This window comes from Pantherophis guttatus, chromosome 4, assembly GCF_059756535.1.
Source record: "Pantherophis guttatus breed Tessera chromosome 4, ASM5975653v1, whole genome shotgun sequence".
NCBI lineage: Eukaryota > Metazoa > Chordata > Lepidosauria > Squamata > Colubridae > Pantherophis > Pantherophis guttatus.
The window spans coordinates 65939095-65962777 of record NC_142066.1 but is presented as its reverse complement, the minus strand read 5'-3'; the positions used below and the strand labels follow the sequence as shown (position 1 = coordinate 65962777).

The 23683-nt window shown below is 40.7% G+C and overlaps 1 protein-coding gene across 2 annotated transcripts in view; it reads left to right on the top strand.

Annotated features, from left to right (window-relative positions):
• Positions 1-23683, top strand: part of ERP44 (endoplasmic reticulum protein 44) — an 88135-nt gene that overhangs the window by 4611 nt on the left and 59841 nt on the right. Inside the window, exons 2-4 of one of the 2 annotated variants that reach the window (XM_034416383.3) lie at positions 8914-8986; positions 12323-12362; positions 12803-12918. In XM_034416383.3, the coding sequence (XP_034272274.1) occupies positions 8914-8986; positions 12323-12362; positions 12803-12918 (229 nt within the window). The remainder of the gene's footprint in view (positions 1-8913; positions 8987-12322; positions 12363-12802; positions 12919-23683) is intronic. The other variant, XM_034416384.3, reaches the window with a different exon arrangement.

The following is a 23683-nucleotide window of genomic DNA, read 5'->3' as shown; positions in this document are numbered from 1 at the left end:
GAACAATAAAGATGATAAAGGGTCTGGATGCTAAATCATATGACGAATGGTTCAGGGAATTTTTCAATATGTCTAGCCTATTGAAGTGAAGAATTAGGGGGTACATGATAACTGTCTTCCAGTAGTCTGTCACAGAGAGGAGAGGATTGACTTATTCTCCAAAGCACCAGAAAATATTAATTATAAATGGCGGATTTTCTGTATAATTTTTCAATTTCACAATATAAACTGAGATACTCATCCTAGATATATGCTCCTCAACATGAACAATTCCTTATATTTGAATATTTGTTTTTAACTAACATGTTCTATGTCTTGGAGGGTTGGAAATGCAAATTCCTGCCCTATACTGTACTTTTCATTTCATGTACATTATATGAATGAGAAAGTTTACATTGTCTCTACAGATAATCCTTGACTTTTGATGGCAATTGAGGCTGAAATTTCCATTGCAAAGCAAGGTGATTGTAAAGTGCAACAGCAATCCCTACATCCCTGTTGCTGTCATTAGCTGACTCACACTGTCATTAGGCAAGGCAACTTCCTGCTGGTTTCCCACAACCTAAGTCAGTGAGCTGGCAGGAAATTGCAAGCTTGTTGCTGCCAGGTAGAGTTGTTGAGGAGGTGGGCAGGGTTGAGGGTGAAGATGCATGACAAGGAGGCTCTGTGTGGGTGAGAGGATTGGGGAAGCCTGAAGGATATGTGAGATATATTATGCACTTAGGGAAAGTATCAGGGAGTGCACAATAGGTGCTCATGGGATGGTAAGGGGATAAGAGGTATTGCAAAGAGTGTGAACAAGAGATAATGGTTGGCATTGCAGATGATCTTCGACTTACAACCGTTCATTTAGTGACTGTTTGAAGTTACTACGGCATTGAAAAAAGTTACTTGTGACCATTTTCACACTTACAACTGTTGCAGCATTCCCTATGGTCATGTGATCAAAGTTCAGACTCTTGATAACTGAGTCATATTTATGATGGTTGCACTGTCCCAGGCTCATGTGATCATTTTCTGACAATGTCAAGCAAAATCAATGGCAAAGCCAGATTCACTTAACCATGTTACCAATTTAACTGCTGTGATTCACTTAGCAACCATAGCAAGAAAGGTCATAAAATGAGGCCAAACTCAATAAATGTCTTACTTAGTAACAGAAATAGCAACATTTTGAGCTCAATTGTGGTCGTAGGTTGAGAACTATCTGTACACAATTACAAAATAATAAGAGTTGGAAGTCTTATAGTCCAATCTCCTATTTAAGCAGGGGACCTTATGCAGCTTTGGACAAATGATCTTTTTTAAAAATCTCCATTGATGGAGCACTACGACTTTTGGAGGTAAGCCAAAAAGTTCCACTGATTGTTCTCGCAGACAGAAAATTTCTCCTTAATTCTAGGTTGGATATCTCTTTGGTAAGTTTTATCTGTTATTTGTCATACTGTCAGGTGCTTTGGAGAATATGCCAATTCATTCTTGGTGACAGCCCCTCAAATAGTGAAAGACTGCTATCATGTTATCCCTAGTCCTTTTTTCTTTGGTAGACTACATATATCCAATTCCCGCAACCTTTCATTGTATATTTTAGCCTCCAGAGGAGGCTCTTTTCTGCATGCTTTCTAGAGTCTCAGTATCTTGTGGTGTCCAAAACTACATACAGTATTCTAAATGTGGTCTTACTAGTGCAGTAATCTATTTTTTATCTGTGCATTTGTTTTTTTCTAAGTGTGGAATCTTACTTATAGAAAAACTACCTCTATAATAAATTTTGTTCCATTTCAATTATGGTAGTTCTCTGACCTGTTGCTCTGAATTTTACTTTCTACATTTGCAGATATCTCACCCAATCTTTTTATGTAACCTTCAAATTTGTAAGCATTTTTTCTACCTCATCACTGAAACAATTAATAAAAATAGGTAAGAGCAGTAAATACTGAACTTACTGCACCCCATTCAGACATATCAACAGTTTTTTCAAAATTTTGGCAACATTTCAGGGTCACTGATTTTCCTAATGTTCCTACTGATTTCATTTTATGAAGTAAGTGTTCCCTATTAATTAGTATCAGATTTAGCAAATTAACCCTTTGGGCCTTTTTCCTCACTCAGAAGATGGAATTTGTAATACAGGTCAGAAATTTTCTGGAAACTTCATTATTGGCACAGTTTGTGTCCCAATAACTGTTGGAATAATAATTTGCATTTTTTTTTTTTATCTTAGGTGCTCTCAGTGTTGTAAAACTGTTCACTTAAATTTCAGATGTGGATATTTTTAATTACTCTTTTTTAAAAGTCGTATTTAGCAAATTGAGAGTTATATTGAGGTAGTGATTAAAGGTACTGGGTTACAGACAATGGGTTCTACTCCTGTTTTGGACATGAAATCAGCTGGTAGGAACAAGTCAATGACAAACTGCTTCTACATATGTTCCCCAAAAACCTGCATGGACTTGTCCAGGCAATTGCCAGCAGTCAAGATTGATTTGAAGGCCTCCCTCCCTCCAAAAAGAAGCAAAAATAAATGAGGAAATTATAAACTTCAATATAAGTAGTACTCAACTCACAACCAAAATTTAGCACAGAATTGCAATTATAAATTGTTGTAGTCATTAAGAGGCTCCCATGTAACTGCCTTGCACAATGACCATAATCTCAGCACTCCCAGTTGTGATTGATAAGTGATCACCTGGTTGTTAAGTAGTAGCATCCCAGGGAAGGATCTCTCCTCTCCCCCAATCTATGCTCTTTTAACCACACTGTATGGTGGCACTAGTCACAATTGGCCCAGCTGACCTTGACCCCTAAAGCCATACTCCAAGCTGATGTTTTTTTCCCTCTAAAGCTGGGCTTCCCTTTCCCTCTGAAAGCAGTTCTGCAAGTGGACTTCCATTTCCTATTAAATAAATTTACTTTTTTCTCCTGAGTGTTAAAGCTTGTTTATTTGTCAAATTCTGAGAATTAATATATGGAAAGTAGAAGTATGAAACTGAGCCAATGTTCTGATTTTTCATTGAATGTTTCATTAAAGCTCCATTACTGCAACAGTCTTAAATTTCTATAACGTACAAATTCCTTAGATTAAGAATTCTCTTTCTAACTCCATAAGATTTAGTTGAAGATGAAGATTTAGTTGTGCCTGTTTTAGTCAAATACATTCTCACCAATCTTTGTTGGATAAAACAAATGGTCTGTCATGTAGTAATCCATAATCAAGGTTGTGGCCTGCAGTTTATTCCCTAGGTAATTAAAGACATATTCCAGAAACCATATTGCTCTTAAAATTTCATTTGCTTAGCTAGTTCTTCAACTTCAGTATTATTTCCTTGCCAGTACTCCTCCTTCACAGACTAGAAAGATGGGTGGCCAGCAGCCTGCCAAGGTTTATGTTTTTCTTTCTATGTTTATGGTAATATAATTGAAGCCATTTGAATTATTATAGAAATTGCTGCAGATATTAGTGGAATGGATAATTTTTAGAGAATTTCATAAATCTTGGAAGTTCTGTCATGTCCCTAATCGTTTGTCTTGGTAGAAAGCATACTTCATGACCTAATGAATCTGGCTAGCCCATGTTTTGTTGTATTCCTCATAGTAGTTAGTTGTCAAATACTTTTACTAGTTTTCTTTCTGCCTTTTTGCAGGTTTCCCTTTATTCTTCCAGGATCCACTGGCTTGTTTTCTGTACTACAATGTTGTCTCTTCTGTTGAAATGTTAGAGACTGCTTTTCTGTGAGGGCTTGAGTACTGCTTTTGAATTCCAGTAGTGCAGAGTATCTTTTATATCTGTTGTTTTTGGTTCTTAATTGTCATTGATTGGTGTTATCCTGTCTTTGATTCTATTTTATATACTGTGTTAACTACCCTTTGTTTAATCTAGTCTAATCTTTATCTTCCCTTATGAGCTGAAATGTGGGTTTTTGTTGCTTCATTCCCTTATTTTTTCCTAAAGCAAATTTTCCTTGAAGAACGAGCTTGCACTTTTTTTCAGATACTTACGTTGTTTTTTGATAGGGATACAATGCTCCCATAAGTATTTTACATTATGATTGTAGAATTTTGTCTGTTCACCTGTTTCTTAAATCACCATAGTAGAAAGTCTTTTAAACTTTCTTCTCCTTTCAGGCTTTTGTTTAGCCTGAAAGTCAGTTTAGACGGAAGATTTGTGAGATGTTTTTTCTGCAAAACTCTAATGGCAAACTCCTGTTATTCCTCTATATTCATTTAATGAGCTTAATCCAAAGTCCCTTCGATGGCATCACCCTGTCACACTAGCTCCCTGGAGAACCAAGAGATGATTGAAAGGGAAATCTCCACTCTAGTATAATTCTGGTTAAAGGGAAACCAAACAGAATCGTTGGGTTCTTTAGCTCAGTCAAGCTGAGGTAGATGCTAGAAACCAAATAATCATTTCCAGGATTTAAACAAGAATCAATTTTACTAAAGTTGCAAAACAAGATGATGTTTCATGTACAATGCACAATTTAAAAAAAGATAAATACAAAAAAAACCCTTAACACAATTGTAACTAAAGTAGTTTTCAACCTTGCCTGAAGGATCCCATCCCCCAACCTCCCATTCTGGATTCCAGGCACCTCTCTCACAATCCTTACCCAAAAACTCTTCCCAACAAAAACCTGACAGGAGCCATTCTGTTCTTTCATTGGCTCTTGGGGATCAGATGGCTCCCTCTGGGCACATAAAGCAGGTTTGTGATTTAAATGGCCTGCTTCTCATACATTTAATGCGTTCTCAAACACTGGCAACATTTAAGGTTATATCTCTTACATGCAATTAAATGAGAAGGAACAGCAGAGTATATGTATATGTAAGAAAATTATGTTATTAATAAATAGGCATATCAATAGTTACAATGGGTGTTTTTATCAGGGTAAGCTTTTAGAGATTTGTTAACACACATATAAAATCCCTTCTACCTCTAGTAAGGAATTATAAGATGTCCAGTTGTCTAAATCTCTGAGTAAATACAATTCCATTGTCCATAGAAAGGAAAGAGGCTTTTTAAAAATCTCTTGATGAGTGGCAGCTAGCTATAGGGAAAGAAAGGAAGAAATTTAATTAAGGAGACGCAGAAGGATGAAATCTAGTATTCAGACTTCTCTATATTGACTGCTTAAGGCACTCTTGCCATTTAGCACAAAAAAGAAAACATTTTCCTTCCTTTAGCTTTCTTCCTATAACAATGATTAAGTATATGAAAAGAAGATGGTGGCAACCAATATCAGATGAAGGCGTCAATTACTACATTAGTTTGAGTATTTCCCCACCATCTGAAACATTCTGTATTCTTATTTCCAGCCCCTCAGTGACCCTGTAGGCCTTGGACCTGGTTCCCCCTGGGTCCCTTCAGGCCTTCCCTCTCCCCACTGGGTCCTCCCATCAGGTCCCTTTCAGACCATGCACCTGCTTCCCAGCCCACACCCTCCTCACCACCTCCCATCACCCATGCACTTTTTGAAGATCTCCAAAGCTCCATACCCAAAATTGATTTTGTACCAATAATGTTATGTCTTAATTTTAGACAGATAAAGTAGCTGAGATTCTTTTATCTACCTCTAAAATACTTCTCGGATGATGTGATTGTGATTAATACTTGATCTATGCCCAATCTCAGTTCTATAGCATGACTTTAATAATTGGAGCCAAAGAACTTGGATAACAGCGATTTTATTAATTTTAAAATAAATTCATAAAAGCCCTCACTTTGAGAGAACTCCTTCAATGATGAGGGAGCCAAGATCCAATCTCGAAGAAGACTTTTTTTAAATAAGGAAGATGTTCTACTAACTTGCCATACAATAGCTGAATGGCTGATGTCATTTTCCAAAAACCATGACCTTTGATTTATAATGATCAGAGAATTATTATGGTAGTAAGAGCCAAGTCTTCTTAACTATCTACATAGCCCAACTTGCAAATATTGTAATAGAATCATGGTATTTGCAGTGAGTGCTGAGTACCTTAGACGTGTGTACTTCAGAATCCTTCATCAGTCCCTGGTAAGTAATTAATACATAAGTTAAATAGCAGAGCAGTGCAAGTATACACTGCTTTATTCCTTTTTAAGTATTGTTCCTGCTTTTCATGGTTGCACGGATTCCAAACCACACTATTAAACAAGTATTTGCATAAAGGACTTTATGTAAGTAGTCTAGGTTCCCTATTGAGAACAGTCAATTTTCTTCACATTATTTCCTTGTTAATTATGTCAAATGCTACATTGAAGTATACAGGTAATCCTCAACTTAAAATGGTCATTTAGTGACCATTCAAAGTTACAACTACTATGAAGTTTTTCACACTTATGAAGTAGAAAGTTTATCAGGATTTATTTGCTCTTCAGGCATTTTATAATTTGATCTTGTTTTATAAAACTGGTGTCCAGTGTCAGTAGTTATTATGGAAATAGTGATTTAGTTGCCTGTTTTTCAATAAATTCCAAGAGAGCAAAGAGATCATGATAATAATTTTCCCGATTCTCAATTGAGATAGGTATGTCAAATGCAAATCCTTTCAAGATTTTGGCAGCAGAGTTAATATTGATAGCTATCCAGAATTATACTGTGGTAAGATGGGCAACCAATCTGTACTGAACTGAGTCAAATCTGGAAAGTGTGATAGAGCTCATCTCATGATTTTTTTGGATGTCAGTTACTATGTATTTTTTTTTTTTTTAATTTTATTAGAAGCTTCCCAGAGTCATGTATGTTAGTTGAGCAACTATATAAATCAAATAAATAAATGCATATTATGTCAAATGATGTTTGTGTCAAATCAGGGGGACCTAGCTATTGGAAACATTTTGAGGAGGATTTGGGTATTAAATGATTCTTCCACACATGGCACAAATTTGTGAATGTATTGGATAAAAATTGCCAATCAGCTGTAAGTGACCAAATTGTTAAGATCCAATTGATAATATTACATGATTTGAGGCTATTTATTATTGCCTCGGTATCTAGTCAGTTACTTTATTTCAATTGTTGATCAGCAAACTCATTATCTACTTTAGTCCATATTGATCTTTTATTCTGATTCACCTATAGGTTAGTTATAATGTACCTAACAGTCATGTTATGTAGTCTTAAATCTGAATGGCCTAGGAATTTCTGTTCTCTGTTGATGATTGCTTTGTCCTGTTAGATAGACAAAGATCTCTGAGAAGAGGTTGACTACTTTTCAATGCACAACACAACATTTGTGTTGAGAAAGAAATCCACAAAGAAGATACCACATACGTTTAAATGCTGCATTAAAAGTTTACATCAAGTGTTTTACGGACCTGTGTAATGAGCCAGACCCTGAAGTGCAGAATCATAGCTTAATAGGTGATCTTGTGACTCTGAAGTCAGAGGGCTCAAATGTCTGCAGATGAAGCTTATAAAGAGTCAAACCTTTTGGAGGGGGATCTTGTAAGTATGGAGCAATCATTTGAAATACAGGATATGGATCTAAAGCAGACCATCATGACTTACAAACAGGAAAGACTACATTGATAAATTAAAAATAATTATGGCTACCAAGGAATATTTAGTGTGTTGATCAGTATTTTGTGGCTAGCGGAATGTTGGCAACAGACCTGGAGGCATTGGAATTGTTTGAACTGTGTTTTTTGAAGCAGTGGTGGCAAATGTGTTTACTTTTTAAAAAATGGCAATAGGCTACATAAGTCTGCTTGGCAGGTCGTATGTTATACAGGCCTGATCTAGAGTCTGAGGAGAAAAAAGTCTTCAACCCTTAAAGGCACAGAATGATCATGTGCATAGAAGAGAGGCATTTAAAGAGGCACCTTAAAAGAAAGAGACCTGACTCAGGAAAACAGGCATGCCTGAGCACTATAAAACTAGAGCTTGGGAGTCAGATTTTTATCAGTTAATCACCTTCTAACCTTAAATCTAATTTCCTGAACACATGCTGCTTCTAACTCAGGGGTCCACAACCCGTGGGCCCTGGCCCACTACCAGCCTTGAGCCTTTTGGAACCAGGCCGCGGAAGTGATGAGTGTGCACACATGTGAGCAGCAAATGAGTGCATGTAGTGGGTGGGTGTGCCCACCGCTCGTGCAAATGGAGCTGTGTGTGCAGAACCATCCCCTCTCCCAGGAGTGGGATCCTACTGGTTTAACAACTGGTTCGCTAAGAGTGCGCTTTGCACATTCCTTGGTCACCTCCAGATTGGATTATTGCAATTCTGTGTACTTGGGGTAACCCTTGAAAAGCATTTGGAAGCTGCAGCTGGTCCAGAATGCATAATACCAGAGCTACATGAGCTGCACTGGTTCCCAGTATGCTTCCAGATGCAATTCAGGTGCTGTTATCCTTACATTGCATGGAGCCAGATTATTTATAAACTTGCTTATCTTTAATTCTGCCCAAGTTATTAGTTCTAGCAGGTGGGCATGTTCTGAATCCCTTCAGTGAAATAAGTTACTAGTAAATAGAAAGTGCTCTTAAGAACTGATTACCTGATTACCAGCAGGTAAGTTTTAATTTTACCTGAAAAATATAGTTATGCACTGACAACAGAATATTAGATGGAAGTAGCTCTTCATTAACAATCTTGGCAGATTTTTGGTATTCAACTGTTAAATAAATTTGTCTTGATCGATTTTCTCCTATTTTATGAATTTCCGAGCAGAAATAATATCTGTATTGTGACAGATTATATCAACAATTTGTTTAGTGAACTGGAATCTTTGACAATTTGTGTTTCATCCTGGCGGATGACTATTTCCTGGAGAAATCCATTGGGTACGGGGAGGAGGACAAGGACAAAGCTAAACTCTCTTAATGCATGTAATATCTGAAACAATTTTGGCCATGCTAAAATATTCTAAACTATGTATATATAGGAGGTTAATGGATACATTTTAAGGTGTCTATATTCTTGCAGATATCCTCTTTTTTTCATCCAACACAAAGTGAAATAACAAGCCTTGACAGTGGAAATATAGATGATGTTTTAAGTAAGTATTGTTTAATGCTTATACAGGACATTTATTTATTTATTGCTTCAATTCATATAGTTTCCTATCTCACAGTTGTGACTCTTGATGGCATAGACAGGATGACACTCAACAACAATAACAATAAAAACAATCACATAGCACAGTTAAGGGCAATGAGACTCAGATCACATAATTTTAATCAGGTCAAAGAAACCACAATGATGGAGTCAGTCATCCTGTAGGAGCTATGCCTAAAACAGATTTAGATCTTCAGGGATTAACAAAAAGTTAGTAAAATTGGGCCAAATAAATTTTTGGGGGTATGATGTTTCAAAGGGCAAGCACTGTGATAGATAGGCCCACTTCCTTAATAATAGATGGGAGCCAGAACATGGTCAGCTTGTCTGATCAGCTCAGACAGAAAAAATTGGAGAAAGGTGGTCCCAAAAGTAAGGTGGTCCCATGCAATTAAAAGCTTTAATCAGGACTTTGAATTACAACCAAAAGCCTACTGGGAACCAAGGCAGTGATGTAACATGGATAAACTGAAGTGTTCTCATAACTATTTACATTGCCACAATCTGGACCAGCTCTATCTTCTGAGTGAATTTCATGGACAGCTTTAAGTTCATTGCTGTAATTCAGGTGGTGAGCAAAGCTTGGGTGACTTTGAGTAATGTCATGGTCCAAGAAAATATGTCAAGATGAATCTGTACAAAAATTCTGCTTGCTGTGACTTCTATATGTTTCTTGAACGGGAACCATGAGGACCATCAAATTACATATGAGATTTGTATAGAGCAGTGCAATCCCATTAACAACATGGATGGAAAATCTTTGGATTTGGGAAGCTTTGAAACCTGTTGCTGTGTTGCACTCTCCCCTCAATGCTAGCGGCTGCCGCTCCTCCTTCTCCCTCTGTTCTTGCTGCTGGGCAATCCCATGCAAAGAAGGGAACAGCAGTGTTAGCACACACAAGTGGCAGCACACAGGAATGCTGCCCCCTTCTCCCTCTCTGTTCCCGCTGCTGGGTGATCCTTTGTGAAGAAGCGGGCTGGCAGAGAGGTGAGAGTGCAAGGTTGCTGCTTCTGGGACGAGGGGATCCGGGAAGCATTTGAGTCCGGCTTCTCTTCCTCTTGCAGCCAGCTCTCCCAGTCTAGCTTGACACAGACTTCCTCCCCAGGCCCCCATCTGTTTCCCCCCCGACAGCCGGATAAAACTAGGCAAAATGCCACCCCTCACTGGCACCCAGCTTCACTGACAGCGGGCTTGCAAAGGGCAATGTAAGCTGCGCTGCTGCCTGCGTCATGCTAGACTGGGGAGGAAGAACATGAGCAAGCATTGAGGAGACTGCAGAGAAGGGAAGCCAGGCAAAGGGGAGAGAGAGGGGTGTCCGCAGCATGCTGGGTCTGGCAGACTTTCTAAGCCTGCTTAAAGCAGGGAGGGAGGGAGGAGGAAGGGAGAGAGAGAGAGAGGGAGAGAGAGGGAGAGAGAGAGAGAGTTATATCAGGGCTGGCGGCGGTTTGCACGCTCTCTCTCTCTCTCTCTCTCTCTCTCTCTCTCTCTCTCTCTCTCTCTCTCTCTCTCTCTCACACACACACACACACACACACACACACAGAGAGAGAGAGAGAGAGAGAGACAGAGAAGTTGGATCTTTCTTTCCTTCTGTCCCCCCTCCCGTCCCACCCACTGGAGATCCCTGGATTTCCTCCCCAACCCTGCCTGCCTGTCTCATACAGGCATTACCCACATGAGTGATGTAGAATTGGCCATGCCCACTCAGTCACATGACACCCCCCAGCCACCACCACCCAGTCATTAGGCAGAACCAGTTAAATTATTTGAATCCTGCCACTGATAGCAAAACCTTATTATTCAGGTTAAATTGCTGTATTGGCACTTTGCGATAAATAAGTGGGTTTTGGGTTGTACTTTGGGCACTCGGTCCTTAAAAGGTTCGCCATCACTGCTCTAGAAGAAGCATTTAAGAATGACTATATTTCTTATTCATAAATGAAATCTTGAATATATTTGCATAACATTGATGGAAAAATATTTAGAAGCTAATGACATAAGTATATACATTTATAATGTCATAATGCTAAATGAAAATCAGATTGCATGAGTAAGGTTTTAAAATACTACTCTTTTTGGAACTTTATTATTGCTACGAATAGAAGGGAAGCTTCCATTGATAATACAAATTCCAAAGCAAAAACCTTGGCTATATTGTTATGCTTTAATCACACTAAACTGATTAATGAATCTTACTGATTTTGGTGCAGCTATGGTGTGTCTAATAATGCTTGGAAAAATAATGTTCTGTAGTACCTTCAAAATAGGTATTACAGGGTGTCCATATGGAGCAGCTTTTTGCAAACTTTTAAAACTACTGTGTTTTTTTCCAGGTTACTTGTGTGGCACTAAAGTAGCTGCAGTTTTCAAAGCAGCCATATAAACTTGGAAAAAATACCTTTCAAAGTGTTTGCACAGCCCAAATCCCTAATTTTGTCTGACTCTGAAACAATATTATTCTAATATTGGTTTTATTTTTATCCCCTGTGACTTGGTTCAAAAAAGGCTAAGTGAACGTTAATCCCACTTACTATGATAGCTCTCTGCTGCTGGTGATATGAAAGTGCAGCAAAAATCCTAAAACATTCATAGGAAATTTGGGGTTATTGTAACTCTTAACTTTGGAGTGTGAAAGTCTATGTTTGAAAATTTGGAAGATTGGTGTGGATGTTCTCACAAAATGGTTGACATATTGGGTATTGTGCAGTTACAAACATTTTCTTTCCCAAATCAATCAGGATAAAATAAAGAAATCTGGACCAAATCACCATAACAAAAAAATTTAAATTCCTCAAAGCTCAAATTTAATGTTCCAAACTACAGAGTAATTTATTAGAACAGAAGAATTGTGGATTCTGCTCTTTCACAGAAGACAGGACTAATAAAGTTCAGAATCAAGTAAGTTCACCAGAAACTGAAGACAAGGCCCAAGGGCAAATACACACATCAAATACATGCCCTTATGAAGGACAGCAAAAACTAATTTTCATAGGCAAAGCTATTTTGCTCTCTTTCATCCTTTGCCCTCTAACATTCTATAAAAAAGAACAAAATAACAGTTTAAATTTTAACTAGTTTAAATTCAGTAAATCTAATAATTCTGTAATCTGTAATAGAAACAGTATTACTTTTTATGAATTTTGAATTATCCAAATATTGCTTGCTGCTCTTCTGAAAATGATAATTTCATTATTCTTTTTTCTGGGCTGTTGATTTAATATTTTATGTGTTGGCTTTGTTGTGTCACAAACATTAATTAATTTTTCTTTTTCCCAGACAACGCAGATGTTGCATTAGTGAATTTTTATGCTGATTGGTAAGTATTTCTATATAATCATATATTTTTATTAATAGCAAAATTTGGATTATTTTCTGCTTTTAAAAAGCATTTATAAATCTTAAGATAAACAAAAACTTTGAAATATAAATTTAGTACTTTTTAAACTAAATATATAATACTTTTTCTTGTCAGTATTCTTCAAAGGTATATTGTATCCTAATTATACTTTATTCTTTAGGAATGATTTCATAAAACATAGAGACTTTTTTCCTTCTTATTGCCTTATCCCCTTCCTCAAAGATTAGGAAGATATTCAGATTACCTTGATTCATTAATTTCTCGGTGCAAAGAAATTTCTTGTGTAATGTACAGCAGAACATTTGCTTTCAGTAATTCTGTGTGATACTACATTGTGAAATCCTCTAATACCTTATTTTTAGAAAATGCCTCTTATTTTGTTTCTTTAATTTCAACAGGTGCCGATTTAGTCAAATGCTACACCCTATATTTGAGGAAGCTTCTAATGTAATTAAAGAAGATTTTCCAGATAAGAATCAAGTTGTATTTGCCAGAGTAGATTGTGATCAGTACTGTAAGTAAACTGCTTTAAGAATTTGTTTATATTTTAAGTATCTAGTTGAAAAAAATCAGATGTTATTGGAATAATCTAAGATCTTGCAGTGAGTTAGTGAACAAAGATGTTGATTTAAAAAAGTGATTACCATATTTTTCGGACAATAAGATGCATCTGACTATAAGACACACCTAAATTTAGAAGAAGAAAACAACAACAAAAAGTTTTTGGCCTCCCTTTTTTCGGGGCTTTCCCAGCCTTTTTTCAGCCCGTTTTTTGTGACTTTATTGGGCCCGTTTTTGAGGCCCGTTTTTGAGGTCTTTTTTCAGCCCATTTTTGGGGCTTTTTTGGACCTGTTTTGGGGGCTTTTTTTGGGCCCGTTTTCGAAGTTTTTTCCGCCTGTTCAGGCCAAAAAACAGGCTAAAAAAAGCCCTGAAAACAGGCCAAAAAAGCCCCAAACGTGGGCCAAAAAAAGCCTCGAGTACAGGCTGAAAAAAGCCCTGAAAATGGGTTGGAAAAAAGCCTCAAAAACGGGCAGGAAAAAGGCTGAAAAAAGGCCCAAAAACAGGGCATGTGGGGCCAAAAAACGGTCGGCAGATGGCCAGGGCTTCAGCAATATTTGGTCTATAAGACACAGAGACATTTTCACCCTCTTTTGGGAGACAAGTGCATCTTATAGTCAAAAAAATACAGTATGTGCCATAAGTATGAATTTTTACCAAGCAAATATATAGATTTTTCTCTGTAACAATTTGTCCCTAATTTGGTGTTTCAGGTCATCCAATGGTACATCTATCACCACTTTAACTGAGTCAGTCTACTTGTTATCATACTTAATTAAAAATTAAAAATTACATTTTTCACTTTTAATGACTTCTTCATTTCCTATTGATCAAGAATAATGTAGTCACATTATTTAGTTGACTTTTTCCAATATTAGGATTCCACTTTTCTACAGAAAGATTATTTAAATGTCTTGTGTTGCAAGGTACATTTCTCTGCATTTTAGCTTTTTGAATGTGGCTAATAATTAGCATTTAGAATTATTAATTTTAGAACAAATTGTATTTACAATATAAATAGCATCTTTCTTTATGCAACTGCAGTGTCTGCAGGAAATAGAAATAGGTCCTTTTTCCTTACTGCATTCAAAATGGTCAGCCTAACCATAGCTGTCTTATTTTGATGTACAATTGATCAGGCAAGCTACAGATTTTAGCAACTGGTTTGCTAAGGCACAGCAAATGAGAAGGAATTTTTTGATGACTTTTACCATGCTTGATGTCTAGTAACAAAATATTTGCCTGCTTTTAGAACCAATATAAAGATGTTTTTCTGGAGAATGTGTGGAACCTTAATGGGATCCTAGAAATGTCTTAACTCTTTTTAAAAAATTTAATCACATTTCTAAAAGTAGAAAGTGGTATAAGAGGTATGTTAGTTGAAAATTAAGTACACTATATTTTTATTAAATCATAATTCAATGAGTTCAATGATCAATGATACTGTAAAAGTGTGGAAAAGGAAGTATTAAAAATGATGTCTTATTTGATAGTGAATGTGATGTCCTAAAAGTGAGTAAGTAATAATCAAGAACAAGTCTCTATTGAAATCTCTATTAATATATCAGTAATAGAGGTATTTTTTTAAAATGATACTATGGCAGTCATTAATTCATCTTCAGTAAAACATTTAAATAATTGGCAATAGTAATAAGACTACATTCACTGGTATGGCAGAGCAATTTGAATTCTATAATACAAACTTCATGTGATACTGTGAAACCAAACGGCTGCAACATTTTGTATCAGTTGAAATTTCTGCATTGTTCCTGGGTACTCCTCCATTGTGCTTATAATGGAAATCAAGCCTGGAGTTATCATTCTTAACCCCCATGTCAGTGTATATATCATTGTTCTGTGGTCACTTTTATCTAGGTTTGGACTACTTCTTAGTTCCTCTTTTATCAATTTGGGTGTCAAGCAGTGGTGGGATTCAAAAAATATTAGTACCGGTTCTGGGCATGGCTTGGTGGGCGTGGCAGGGGAAGGATACTGCAAAATCTCCATTTCCTCCCCTCTCCAGGGGAAGGTTATTGCAAAATCCCCATTTCCTCCCTATCAACTGGGACTCGGTAAGCAGAGAATAGATGGGGACAGGGCCAGTGAGAGGTGGTATTTACCGGTTCGCTGAACTACTCAAAATTTCTGCTACCGGTTCTCTAGAACTGGGTAGAACCTTCTGAACACCACCTCTGGTGTGAAGGGAAAGACAGCTAGTTGTGTCCATGCTACATTAAATATTCTATGTAGTCATCTGATGTTACTTCCCCACTTCTTGGATTATTTCTGTTGCCCATTTATTCCCAGTGCTTTATATTTAGGTGATCCTTTCAGAATTCTTGCTACTTCTTCAATATTTCTTGTCTAGCACTGTTGTAGTGGCAAATTTCGGTGGTTTCTTCATCAGACCCTCCTCGGGGGTTGAGGAATTCTTTGAAATGTTCTCTCCACCTTTTTATTACTTCTGATGATTGTCTTAATGGACTTCTATTCCTCTCATTAATTATTTCTGTGCATTTATAATTCTCTCTACTTTTGATTAATTAGTAAAATGTTCTCCAGGCTGTTCTTTCCTTGTCTACTAATGATTTTCTGAAGTATTTCCAGGATTCTTGTTTTGTTTTTTTGATTATCCTATTGGTATCTCTAGATTGTAATCTATAGTTTACATAATCTTCTTTCCCTGTTTTTATCCAATATTTATTTAACTCTTTTTTGCAACTTTACTGTTTCTTTATCAGAAGATAAAGAATCACATCATGTGTTTGGTCACATTCCATATTTTTCCACTTTTCATTTTTCTGCATAGTTTTTCTGCATAGTTTTTCTATGCAGAAAAACTGCATAGTTTTTCTGTGATGTTAAGCAGGGTAGTTCTATATTAAATAATACCATTTATCCACCACGTTTTCTACCTCTGGTGGCAGTTAGTTAAATGCTGCCTCCACATTTTATTATAGTTGTTCTACTGCTTCTCGTTTAATTATTTCCTAGTTTTTATTTAGTCTTTTTCTGTTAATATTAAATGTGTACTTTCTTGGTGTTAGCCCTACAATCTTATGATCAGTGTTACAAAGTTGGAGATTGCTTTTGCATCAAGTTTTCTGTATCTTCTTTTTACTCTTGTTAATATGTAATCAATCTGACTTTTAATAGCAATGTCATTCCCATTATGCCATGTATAACATTGTAAATATCGATCTTCAAAAAGTGTATTAGTGAAAAAATATGATGTTAGCTGCATAAATCCAGGATCTTTTGCCCATTCTCGTTCCTTTCACCATTCTTAGCAGCATGTGGGCCAATGAACTGCTTATACTTCCTTCCATTAATACCCACTCTACCGTTGAAAACACCCATTAGATACAGTAGCTTCTGCTTTCTTTATCTCCTCAAATAGTTCATCAAATAAATCATTCTTTTTTTCTTCTGCGTAATTATCATTACATGGGGCATACACCAACAAGTCCACTCCATTCTTTGATGTGCCCCTCCTGAGTAGATAAATGTATCCTTTATGAACTTTCTTACTACCATGTCTTTTGTGTCTTATATTGACTAGTTCTATTATCTTGATCCCTCTTCTTTCCATTTTTTTCTAGATTTCTTCTTTTGTTTTATTGTTTGTTTTATTAAATTTATATACCGCCCTACTCCCGAAGGACTCAGGGCGGTGAACAGGCACAAAATAAAATACATAAATACAAAAGTTAGAAACATAATTAAAACCAAATTAAATAGTTTAGCCCAAGACAATTAAAAATCCCAATAATTTAAAACAAATTAAAATTTCATTTAAAAATTTAAAAGGAAGGGGCGAAAATTAGGCCAGGCCGGTTTGCTGGAATAAGAGGGTCTTAAGAGCACGGCGGAAAGTGCGCAGATCTGGGATCCTCTGTATCTCTGGGGGAAGCTCGTTCCAGATAGTGGGTGCCCCCACAGAAGGCCCTCAGTCGGGGCCACCAGTTGACACTGGGGGCCTGGGGGCCACCAGTTGACACTGCTTGGCTAACGGCACCTGGAGGAGCCCCTCTCTATGAGAGCATACCGGCCGGTGGGAGGCTGTTTGTGGTAGTAGGTAGTTTTATTTCCCAAGCTGGTTGTATCCAGAATTCCTATTTTATACTTCACTGTCTTGTCTCTTGGTCCTTTGACATTGCCACAATAATTTCTTATTGGATCAGTCCACTTGTATTTCATTTGGATTTTGTCGAAGTATGTAGCGATCCAGCCAGCACACAAGCAAATAATTCAACAGGATTCATTATATAGAAGAAACTTCTTTATATACAAGAATATAAAACATGATGCATGCATGCAATACACATGCAGCGCTTACAATGTAGTAGAGAGAAGAAGTAACAACTCTCAAGCAAAGACCAACAAACTCTCACAGCACAGAACAATTAAGCTAAACCACACCCAGGTTCCAAGCTGGCTCATATGGCTCAGACAACAAATCCTGTGTCTCAGTCACCAAACAGTTCCCATTGGCTGACTTGTTTCTATGGCTATTCCAGTTCATAAATTCTTATACACTAATACTCCTCCCCTTATGACTGGAATAGACAAAAAACCCAATAACTTAATATTCTTCTCATGATGTACTCCACCCATTGGCTTGGTCATTATATCTGCCAGATTGTCCTCTGAAGAACAGAGAAGTAAGCTAATTAATTTACATTTGATGGCTTCTCTTACATTACAATATTTAATATCCACATGCTTACTTCTTTTTTTATTCTATCATCTGTTGTCATTTTAATGCAAGGAACATTATCTTCAAACACTGTTACAGCTTCATTTACTTTTACGTTTAAATCCTTTAACAGCTGTACCTACCAAGTTACCTTTGAACAAAGTTCAGATAGAGCAATAAATTCTCCATTGAGAGTGGAGACAGCAGCCAGCGTGGGTAGTGCCCATCCAATCAGCTTGAAGGACTGAGCCTGCCAATTATTCTTAGTCCCGCCCTTGTTGCCGGGCAGCCCAGTTTTTGGCTCAGTCCTTCAGCGCTGGCTGGTGTGTGGGACTTCTCTCTGGCTAAAATTTTCCTTTTTATCCCTTCATGCTGGCTTTTTTCCGTTTTTCTTGACTTGGACTGTTTGACTGTGATTTGGTTCTGCGATTTGGACATTGGCTGATTACTCCTGCTGACTTGGACCGTCTTGACATCGAGTTTGTGAGTTACCAAAACTTCGTTTAACATCGGTCTCCCCTGACCTGATCAGGGGCGTGGGGATTCCCTGCCCTCGTTCTTCTCAAAGGAGGGCTGATGATCGTTTGATCTTCGAGGGACATTTCTCTGTTGCGCTCTCCTCGCCCCCTGCATTTGGCCACGTTCGCCTTTCCTTTCTATCGGCGGTTGCGGCGGGCGTTTTACAGCGGCGCCGGCCATTTTGGGCTGCTAGTTTTCCCGCCATTGGTGAGAGCACTAGTTTCTGCAGCCTGCGATCCCTAATTAAGAATTCTTGCCGGCTGGGGCTTTTTCGCTCCGAAACAACTCTCTCGCAGCCGCTCGCCACAGGCTAATTTTATTTGGATGAGAAGCGTGGCAGGCTGAGTGGTTATTCGGTGGAGCCTTGCGCCCCCTCCTCTGCGCTGCTGTGGCCTGTAACTGCCACCTCCCAAATTAACCCGCAGTCTTTCTCCTCAGGCTAATTATTTACTATCCCACGTTGCTGCCTGAGTGTTTATAACTGAGGAGCTTCGCGCCCCCTCCTTCTGCGTGGCAAGGGCCCGGATCCGTGGGTGCCCTAAATTGTGTCCAGTGGAGCTTCGCGCCCCCATTACTCCATTGCAGCAATTGTTTGTCTCTGTGCTTACCGTCGTTATTTGATAGTGGAGCTTCGCGCCCCCACCCCCCTTTTCTTTCCTGTTTGCAACGGCCACAGGACTGTGGTCTTCATTGCCTAATTTATCAGTTGATTGATTACCCTCCTCTCACCAACGCTTCAAAATTGCTTCGGGCCTTCCCCACCACGCCTTCCAGTTTGTGGAGTTTTTTTTTTTTTACGCTCCCAACTTATTCTGTCTGGCATTTGATTGGTTAAAATTTAATTGACAATACATTCGAGGCTGCCTCCTGTGGAGTTCCTCTCGCTCCCTCCTATCTACTCAGAATCTAATTAGTGAGGCGCAGTCTGGTGCGTGGGGTTTTACATTCAACCTTTATTGTCTGTCATGCCTAAGGCCCTTTCTAAGTCTAAGCACGGCCGGAAGGCCAGTGCTCGTGAAATTGGCCAATCAGACTCTATGTCTGTTACCCAGCAATCTGCCATGGAAGATTCCAGGTCTCATTCCAAGACTTCTCAACGTTCACGTTCTCACCACAAGTCTTCCACAGGTGGCGTGTCATCTTCTTCTTCTAAAGTAGAAAAACGTAGAGACAAGGTTTTGACCAGACTATGTGACAAAGCATGCGCCCAGTTGCCTCCTACCTCTCCTCAACAACCTGCTCCTTCTAATCCACCTCCAGTCACAGTATCCCATCCGCCTACTCCTGACCAGCTGTCTCTGCAAGATTGTCCAGTGACTATTTCCGAAGAGAACTTGTGGGGTCCTGGATCAGTTTCTCAGCAACCGGTTCCTGATCCAGCAACACTACAGGCGGCTCATTCTTCTGACTCTGTGCCTGCCCGCTCTTTGGATCCATTCGTTCCCCCAGATCAACTACAGCTAATGATTGAGGCGGCGGTTCAAAGGTCCTTGGCCGCCCGTTCGGGTCCTTCCAGTCGACATGGATCGGTAAGAGAAACTTCCCCCTTTTCAGCGGTCCACAGTGACGAAGGATGTTCACATTCAGTTCGCTCCGCTTCTCCTACTTCTTCTCACTACAGTCACCCTTCAGCCTTGATTGACAAAGGAGATCCTGATTCTGACCTGTCGGAGGATGAGAACCTTCCCCCGGATCAGCCGGCTTTCACAGGTCTTTTTCCTCAGGCCTTGTTCAAATCATTGCTCTTCAAGGCTGTTAATACGGCCCGTTTATCCTCTCAAAATGCGGATCCGGTACCTCCTTCATCTTCCTCTGGATCTTTGGACCCGATGTTTGCGGAACCAGCTAGGCCTATAACATCAGTTCCTACTCCTCCTCTCTTTCTGGACGTTGTGAAACGTCAGTGGGAATCTCCGGCATCTGCTCCCCTTCCTTCGGCTAATGACAAAAGAAACTTTCAAGTATCCTCGGATCTGGAGGCCCTTCTTCAAATCCCTTCGGTGGATGCTCCAGTTGCAGCTCTTCTTCCTAACTCCAATGTCCTTGGCGAGCCGGACGAAGGTCTCCGTCCTGACGAACGCAGGTCTGATCAAGTTCTTCAAAAGGCCTTTCAAAGCTCCTCCTGGGCGATTAAAGCCACCACTACAGCATCCTTCTTTAATCGAACAACGTTGCTTTGGTTGAGTCAGTTACAAGAAAAGCTAGCCCCTGGGGATACTCGTATCAGACAAGACCTGAATAAAATCGTGGCGGCCGTACAATTTTCAGCCGACTCTACTCTGAATGCTGCAAGGTTCTCCGCAAAATCTTTGGCTTCGGCAGTCACGGCTCGTCGTTTGTTGTATCTCCGTCACTGGCAGGCAGATGCCAGACATAAGTGGCGATTGGCTTCGGTTCCCTTTAGGGGCACGAAGCTTTTTGGGGACGCTTTAGATCCTTTCCTCACAGAAACCAGGGACAAAAAGAAGGTCTTAGCTGCTGTCTTCCGGAGAGGAGCACCCCGTTTCTCACCTTACCCTTCTCGTTCTTACTCCAGAGGTGCGGATGGGGGGTCCTCCTCTTCTTCTCCCTTCCCCACATTTAGGAGAGATGGGTCTTTCAGCAGGCAGCGGGGTTCTTCCGATAGGTCATTCAGAGGGCGTCCCTTTAACTTTAGGCGGCCCTTTCGAGGGGGAAGAGGTTGTTTCGCCCGTCGCCGTCGCTGATTGCCCTTTGGATCCTCCCATTGGCAGTAGATTGGGTCTTTTTGCCGCTGTCTGGGAAGAATCCACCTCGGACAAGTGGGTCCATGCCACCTTAAAATCTGGGTTGGCCATTGAATTTGTTGCCCCCCCCCTCACACCTTTGTCTGCTGTCCGATTTCTCGTAATCCTGTCAGGAGGTCCCTTATGGATGCATCGGTCCAGCATCTCCTGTCTATCAGGGCTATTCAACATGTGCCTCCCGGTCAGGAGGGTTCGGGATTCTATTCAAGGGTGTTTTTAGTTCCTAAATCATCGGGGGGGTGGCGTCCCATTCTGGACCTCAAACGTTTAAACAGATACGTTGTGTACCGAAAATTTAAAATGCAATCATTGAAGTCTATTCTGGACGGTGTTCGGAGGGGCGACCTCCTCTCTTCCATTGACCTAACCGAGGCTTACCTTCATATCCCTATCCTCCCATCCCATAGACGGTTTTTGAGGTTTTGTTATGACGGAGCACACTACCAATATAGGGCTCTCCCATTTGGCCTTTCTTCTGCCCCTCGCACCTTTACGAAGGTGTTGGCTGCCTTGGCGGCTCAGCTCCGTCTCCGTTCAGTCCGCCTCCTGTGTTATTTAGATGATATTCTTCTATTGTCCCCTTCTGTGCAGCAGGCTGCTTTAGATATTCGTTTGACAGTTGAGACGCTAGCGGCTCATGGTTTCTCTGTTAACTTGGAGAAGAGCCATCTCTCTCCCTCCACTAGATTAGTGCACTTGGGTGCCCTGATTGACTCTGTTCAAGGCAAAGGTTTTCTTTCTCCCGATAGACAAGCTAGCCTGAGGCAGTTGATTTCCCGGGTTGAAAGGAGTCGGGTGGTTTCCCCCTATGTCTTGTCTCAACTCTTAGGTAAGATGATATCTGCGATAGCTATTGTTCCCTGGGCTCAACTTCATGCCAGGGAGCTCCAATGGTTTCTCTTGCCTTTGCAGAAGGCTGGCAGAGGCACTTCAGCGAAGCCAATCCCTCTTCCTCCTGCGGTACGAAGATCCCTCCGGTGGTGGCGTTCCCCTGCTCTCTCGGCGGGTTGCTTCTTCCTCAAGCCCACGTGGGTGGTGGTGACGACAGATGCCAGTCTCCTCGGCTGGGGAGCCCATTGCCAAGGTCAACTAGCTCAAGGGACTTGGGATCCCTCGGAAGCTCGGCATCCCATCAATTGGCTGGAACTGAAGGCTGTCTTCCTAGCTCTAAAGTCATTTCGCAATCTGGTCTCCGGAGCCCACGTCCTCGTCCTCACGGACAACGTCGCCGCAAAGGCTCACTTGAACAAACTGGGAGGCACCAGATCGAAGTCTCTTCTGTCCCTGACAATCGCGTTGGGTATCTGGTCAGAGCGCCACCTGTGTTCCCTTCGGGCGGAACACATCTCCGGAGTTCAGAATGTTCAAGCAGACTGGTTGGGTCGCCGGCAGTTAGACAATGCGGAATGGCGTCTCCTTCCACGCCTCTTCCAGGAACTGTCTCTTCGCTTCGGCCGTCTGGTGATCGACTTGTTCGCGACTCACGAGAACAATCAACTTCCGCTGTTCTTCTCGCGATACCCCCATCCTCGAGCGGCCGGCGTCGACGCTCTTCGAACTCCATGGCCGTCGGGCCTTCTGTACGCATTTCCCCCGACGGCCCTCCTTCCCAGGGTCATACGCAAGATTCTATCCGAGCGAGCGGAAGTGATCCTTGTGGCACCTCATTGGCCTCGGAGACCCTGGTTTGCGGACCTCGTGTCCCTATCGGTGACCCCATCGTGGCGCATTCCTCTCTCGGACAATATTCTCTCACAAGGCGCCCTGAAGCATCCAGACCCGACCTGGCTCAATCTAACCGCTTGGAGATTGAGCGGTGCTCTTTGAGGGAGGTACAAGTTCCGGCAGATGTTGTGCATACCTTGCTTTCCTCCTGACGGCCTTCTACGGAACGAATTTACTCTGCCACCTGGCGGAGTTTCTACAACTGGTGTAGTCAGGTCGGTGTCTTGCCTCTACAACCGTCTATTATACATATTCTGATGTTTTTGCAGAAGGGCCTCTCCCAAGGTCTCTCTCCCAACACTCTCCGCCGACACATTGCAGCTTTATCTTCGGTACTTACCTGCGGCTCCTTGTCGTCTCTAGCTCAACACCCTTTGATATGTCGTTTTCTTTGGGGAGCAAAGAACTTGTGCCCTCCTGTTCTGCATCGCTACCCGACCTGGGATCTTCCTCTGGTCTTGCAGTCTCTTACGTGTCCCCCGTACGAACCACTTCGGACTACCAGTCTCAGACTTCTCACCTGCAAGGTTGCCTTCCTGGTGGCCATCACTTCGGCTCGCCGCATTTCTGAGCTCGCCGCCTTGTCCACTCGTCCGGACCTTTGTGTTTTCCACACAGACCGAGTAGTACTCCGTTTGGACCCTACATTCGTGCCGAAGGTCAACTCTGTTTTTCACCGTGCCCAGGAGCTTGTCCTGCCAAATTTCTGCCCCCGGCCTTCTCATCCTCGGGAACGTCGTTGGCACTCCCTCGATGTCCGGCGGGCACTGCGAATTTACCTGAAGAGGACGGCTCCCTTCCGTCGTTCGGAGTCGCTTTTTGTCTCCTTCTTACCTACCTCTCAAGGCAATAAGGTCTCGTCTTCAACCATCGGTCGTTGGATTTGCCAGACGATTGCCACAGCCTATGATGTTAGATCCCTTCCGCGCCCGTCAGGTTTGACGGCTCACTCCACCCGCAGCGCAGCTACGACGGCAGCTTGGGCGACACAGGCTTCCTTACTGGAAATTTGT